This window comes from Dipodomys merriami, unplaced genomic scaffold, assembly GCF_024711535.1.
Source record: "Dipodomys merriami isolate MVZ:Mamm:240054 unplaced genomic scaffold, mDipMer1.0.p SCAF_16, whole genome shotgun sequence".
In the NCBI taxonomy this organism is placed as follows: domain Eukaryota; kingdom Metazoa; phylum Chordata; class Mammalia; order Rodentia; family Heteromyidae; genus Dipodomys; species Dipodomys merriami.
This window is the reverse complement of record NW_027202937.1, coordinates 373727-379730: the sequence shown is the minus strand read 5'-3', so window position 1 is coordinate 379730 and position 6004 is coordinate 373727. Positions and strand designations below refer to the sequence as shown.

The 6004-nt window shown below is 39.3% G+C and overlaps 1 protein-coding gene across 1 annotated transcript; it reads right to left on the bottom strand.

Annotated features, from left to right (window-relative positions):
• Positions 1-368: 368 nt before the first annotated feature.
• On the bottom strand, positions 369-3157 carry LOC138827724 (beta-defensin 110-like). Its single transcript, XM_070023333.1, has 2 exons — positions 3029-3157; positions 369-1015 (listed from the first exon to the last, which is right to left on the bottom strand). The coding sequence occupies exons 1-2, from the start codon at positions 3081-3083 to the stop codon at positions 882-884; spliced, it is 189 nt and encodes a 62-aa protein (XP_069879434.1). The 5' UTR covers positions 3084-3157; the 3' UTR covers positions 369-881.
• Positions 3158-6004: the final 2847 nt, after the last annotated feature.

Sequence of the window (6004 nt, the reverse complement as noted above, 5' to 3'; positions counted from 1 at the left end):
TTCCATTTCTGTCATATAGGAACTGTATTACATGGAGCCACGTTCTTTCTGAAACTATCTTGTTAAGAGCCATTGGCATGAAGAGGTTTTGTACTTATTCCAGCACTTCACACCCCTTGAAATGATAACCTATAAAAGAAAATAGTAGCTGGTGTCCTCTTCTTACCATAACAACTGCCTTGCATCTGTCCAGCCGTTCTTGCATCTCTGGGATACATGTCAGTCATAGTGAGGTGACTTCCCTCATCCTCCTTTTGTTCTTTGAAAACAAGGAAACCCAATACAAATCAACTAAAGGCATAGGAAAAGGGCCAGAGTTAGCTTCAGAAACCTTAAAATCATGCTGAATATAGGAAAAAAGTAAAGCACAAATTGTATGCAAATTGCTATTTAATCACCAAGTGTAAATCTATCAGTTCCCTATGGAGATAGAGAAGAGGAATAGGAATAAAAGGAGTACAGAGGGCAGGAGGAAACTCTAAGAAGTAGCTGTGTGTTTCCTTCCCAGATTGTAGTGATGATTGAGTGGTACGTGTATATAAATCAAAACATCAATGTGTATCATCCAAACATATACATTTAAGGAGAGAGCGGAGAAATTTAAGAAGTAATGAGGAGATCTGGCCTGCAAAAGTCCATAATGAGATTATAATGTCACCAGCCTGTGTCCTTGCTTGATTAATCTGTTCATCCATCTGAGGCACGTACATTTCCAATGAACGAGGATTCGTTTTTGTATGTCAAGGGGTATACTGAAAACCAAGAAGTGCCTGTTTCCATGGACAGTTAGTTGGAAGCATTTTCTTTCTCTCCCATTGGCCAGTAAGCTGGAGGCATCTCCAGACCTGTTTGGGTGCTCAGTGGAACCTCTGGTTTTTGCTTTACACGCAGCATTGGTTTCTCCACAGGATGCAGTAGCCGTAATCATATTCCACGTCATCACAGAATGGTTTGCAGGCTCCTTTCACCTTGTTGCATCTCTCAAGCCTGTACTTCGGTGGATGACTACTCACAGCTGCATGAGGGAAGATACGGGACATTATCCATCTACTATTCATTTGGGAGATGTCTTCCTCCAGAGAGACAAAGATCTGTTCTAACCTCGGAGTTATGGGTGGGTGAGACACCATGGAGAGAAGATGAGGGAGTTTTGATAGGCAATCAGTTAGTACACTGGGAAAAATGACTAAGCTACAGACATGTGACTTGCACAAAATGACCTCATAACACACATCACTACTGAACTGAAGAACCCCCATGAGTTCTAGACACCTTATTTTTTTTCCCTCCCTCAATTTCATAAAGCTAGACTCCGTTTTCTAGGGTCTCATAAAAAACTGTTTATCATTGCTTTTGCGTTAATGGTGATTCTGGTGTTGAACTCTGGGCCTACAGTTTGCTGAGAAAGTGCTTTACCACTTGAATCACACTCCTTTTCACACAATAATTTTTCAGTTAGTGTACTGTTATTCCCCAGGCTGCTTGAGCAAATGATACCTGGTACACACTCCCTGCACAGACCTGGGATTATAGACGTGAACTACGTACCTTGAGAATCTCGTCTGTTTTTATAATCCAAATTTTATTGATGTAGCTGCCTTGGGTCATCGTCCGTCTCTACTTATGGTGTACCATAATAAATATAATCACCATAGACATATTCTTAAATATCAAGTATTGTACAATTGGAAGGTGTAAAAATATCTCTGTTAAACTTTATATCAGGAAGGACATCAGAACTAGATCAAGTGATACGCTTCCTCATAATGCTGTGTTTGCAAACTGCCTGGCTGAAAGCTGGAAAGGTCATCACAACTCCATGTCCACTGAGTTTCTAGTGTTCTCTAAGTATCAAGATAAGGGATGTCTGGTCTAAGGCACAAACTTTGTTGAACTGAATAAAGTTGGTAGAAAGCAGAAGGAAATTAAAAAGTTGAAGATACTCTCTAGTGGGTTTTGACATATGGAAAGAGGTCTTCCTTTAGGGAAAGAGAAGCAAATGCATAATCAAATTGCCAGCCTCTATTGAAAGTTGGTGAGATTTAAAGTCTTGTCAGAACCATATGTTTTACACCTTAAAGCAGAGCAGATTGCCCAGAATGCACTGTACTTTTTCAAACTTTTTGCTAAGAATTTCAACTAATTAGAATCTCTGAGCTGTTATAATCGTGTTCTATATTTATGTTTAATTTTCATTAAATGTAAATAAATTTAAGAAGAACGAGTATGGCTTTATGGTATGCACTCGTAATATTAGCAACATCCTAATGTTTTCTGTATTACTATAGGAAAGAATAAAATCATATCAGAAATCTCTAGAAGGATATGATCTAGAGACAAAGGGAATATGTTGTGAAATTAATCCTGTTAATAACCAATTTTTATGAAAAAAATGACTGGTTAATGGCAACTTTCCAGTTTTGCAGATGAAGTGGAAGAAATGGGGTTGTAGAACAATATTCAATGTCTAGACTTTGCATTCATTTATTACCTTTACTAAATGAAGATAAAACTAAACTACCTGAGTGGAAATTCCCATGCAGCAAAATTGTTGACCTTTTGTCTAGATATTTTTTTCTTCTATGTCTGGCTCCATGGAAAGACGATTAATCTTTTGTAGTTTCATTTTTTGAAGGAGTTTTCACCATCCACAAGACTAAAGATGGAATATAGAAACAGCCAAGGGACTATAAAAGTCACTCGTGATATTTGGGTTTAATCGCTTTAGCTCAATACTTTATATGAGTGAGCTAGAAGGTGACAGAACTATTATACTATCTTCACTATTTTTAAATCTGTACCTAGCTCTTTAATTCTGAAAAGATTATCTATCCAGACATGGCAGTTGATTTTTTTTTTAATTATGCTTCTCTTATCAGTAAACGTAGGAGTTCTCCAGATTTGGTTCATGCAAAACTAAAGAAGAGGTCAATGATTCACTTGGAAGGTCAAATGAAAAATCTACACAATGGTATTAATAGTTCACTCCATTGATTGCTACAAGTAGTCATAGGTGTTTGTATCTTACCTGATAAAATTGTGGACCAAAAGACCAGAATAAAGAGAAAGAGATGGACCTCCATGGTACAAGAGTTTCTTCAGTAAAACTGTCCACAGATCTTTTCTAAGCCAGTCATCTTAAGGAAACAAAAATCTCTTTTGTATGCAGATTTTCCTGGGAAGAATATTTAACTACTGAAGCTTATCAAAGACAAGAACATCTGTATGCTTGGGTGAATACTGCCACTTTCAAAGGATAGGGTTGTAAAATACTATTATCCCCACAAGTTTTCCCTACAAAAACAAAACCTGTGTTACTTTTGCTGAAGTTTTATAAAAACACAATTCCTTTTTTGGTTTTGATCTAATGATTTTAATATATTTTTATTGTAAAGATACTATACAGAGGGGTTACAGTTACATGAGTAAGGTAATGAGTACATTTTCTTTTGAGCATTGTTTTTCCCCTACCATCCCTTCCCTCCCCACCTCTCCAACTCCTCCCCACCAAGTTGTAAATTTCGTTTTCAACATTGTGTCTTGTACATCTCATTGTTACAATGGGTCAACCTGTATCCTTATTTCAGCATTTTGTTATTTCCCTTCCCCTCCCTATATTACAAAAATGTATATACAAGATTCAGGGCACCAGAATCAAATGCAGTGACAACAGGGTTATACCATGGGGGAAGAACACACAAAAGAAACAAAAAAATCACATAGTGTATTATAAGTATATTAAAAACAACAGCAACAAAGATAAAACCTCTTGTGTCCTATCATGGGGTTCATTTCACTTAATATCAACTTATATGGTCATATGTACATATGTACATAGCTTTTGACTTTTTCTGTTTGTCATAGACATATACTAGTTATCGCGAATAAGAGAAACCATGGAGCTATGTTTCTTTGGGCCTGTGCTTACTTCACTTAATATAATTTATTTCTAAGTCTTTCCATTTCCTAACAAATGGGGCAATGTCATTCTTTCTGATGGAGGCATAGAATTCCACTGTGTATATATACCACTTTTTCTCGGTCCATTCATCTACTGAGGGGCATCTGGATTGGTTCCATATCTTAGCTATGGTGAATAATGCTGCGATAAACATAGTTGTGCTGGTAGCTTTAGTATGGTCTTGTTTGTGATCATTTGGGTAAATGCCCAAAAGTGAGATTGCTGGGTCATAGGGGAGCTTTATGTGGAGTCTTTTGAGGAACCTCCATACTGCTTTCCAGAGTGGTTGAACAAGTGTACACTTCCACCAATAATGCAATAGGGTTAAAGATACAATTCTTTAGGGATTACTTAAACAAAGAGTCTCTCTTTCTCTCCTTTATTTCTATCTCTCTGTATGTGTGTGTGTGTGTGTGTGTGTGTGTGTGTGTGTGTGTGTGTGTGTGTGTGTGTGTACTGCTAAAATACCAAGCACAAACATGTTACCATATGCTGACCCTCCTACAAAATGGTTGAATGTCTGAATCACAGAATTTTAGAGTCAGCAGTTTTTATTGTAGTCATTTTTATTTTGCACAAACACACACACACACACACACACACACACACACACACACACACAAGAGAGAGGGAATTAAGTGGCTCACTTCTATGAATCAAACATGGGTTTGTGTAAGTGTGGAACAACCAGGAAACTCCGGATCCACGAATGAGTGGGGAATATTCTACGAAGCAGATTTTGATGATGACTTAGGAATTTCTTTTGGTGTGACAGCTGACTTCAGATGATCAAGGTGATCACGTTCGTGCTGCTTCTGGGAGTGGAGGTGGTATGTGACACAGCTCACAAGCTTGCTGCATCTGCTGCTCCTCATGCTCGCAGAAGGCTGAGGCCAGTCCCCGTGTGCAGCCGCTTAGTGAGACACAAGCCGTCGGTTCTTTCCTTCCACAGAGGCACGAGAAATTCCAGGACAGCACTTCCTCAGCTTTAATCAGCTACATCCAGATCCACAAAAAGGCTTGCTACACCTAGATGTCACTTCTGACTTAGTAGGTCTGCGTTGGAAGCAACCTTGTGGTTCTAATACTGTGGTTCAAATCTGCTGAGATTTGAATACAGAAGCCTGCAGCTCAGCATTCCCCTGGCTCACAGACATTGCATGCAGGGTCATGCAAGGTTGTCTCTCATGGCACACGGTGACTACTTTGGAAATACCAAGTATCACACACACCAGAGGAAGCCTTGGCCTGCAAGTCACCACACTGGGTTACCTCAACCCCTCTGAGATGTGAGAACTTAGACGCTGCTCTCCACCTCGGTGAGAATCGCCCTGCCGGGTCTTAAGGAATGCCCTACTTCACCATTCCACCCTTCATCTTAGGAAATCAGGATCAGTTACAGAGCCTGAGTGATAGCACTCATAGGTAACCCTTCTTGGCTGATTATTCTAAACTAGACTTGGGATAGCATGATAAAGATGCCAGGTACAGGAAAATGGTTTCCTTTCGATAGATTCATGTATTCTATTTGTCATTTAAAAACCCTTATTACCTTTGTCTATTAAAACATTTCTGTTACTTCTTCTCTCACTAAAAAATGGTTCCCACTCCCTTCCCCCTTTGGTTTGTTTGAAGAAAAGAACAATATCAATCTAGCAAGCCACGTCGAAAATCAGAAGGAACAGGACAAAGACCTTCAGTGTGACAGAGGATAATGCTTTCCTTTTGTCTTGCAGCCTTACCTTCCAATCAAGCAGATTCACCCAGCTCCAATCTGAAACGCTGTGTGGTTAGCACTGCATTGTTGTCATATGGATTTCAGTCAACCCTTCCTGAACCCCAGGCCCCTTTGGAACAGTGAAAGACTTCATAGACCCAAAGCTCCCATGCACTACTGATTGAGTGCAAAACCACATGGCCAGACTTTGGAGAAATGATTATGAGGAAACTAGAGAAGGGCCACGTTCGGATTTCCCTGTGTATTTGCTGCTTACTTTTCAAAGTGTCATTGCCTCAAAGGTATCGGGGCAGCCATTGAAAAGC

Bases quoted from the DNA above. Each gene is read 5' to 3' on its own strand.
- LOC138827724 (XM_070023333.1), bottom strand. From the start codon at position 3,083: ATGGAGGTCCATCTCTTTCTCTTTATTCTGGTCTTTTGGTCCACAATT. The intron at 1,016-3,028 runs GTAAGATACAAA...TCCCTCATGCAG, and splicing joins TTGGTCCACAATTTTATCAG to CTGTGAGTAGTCATCCACCG.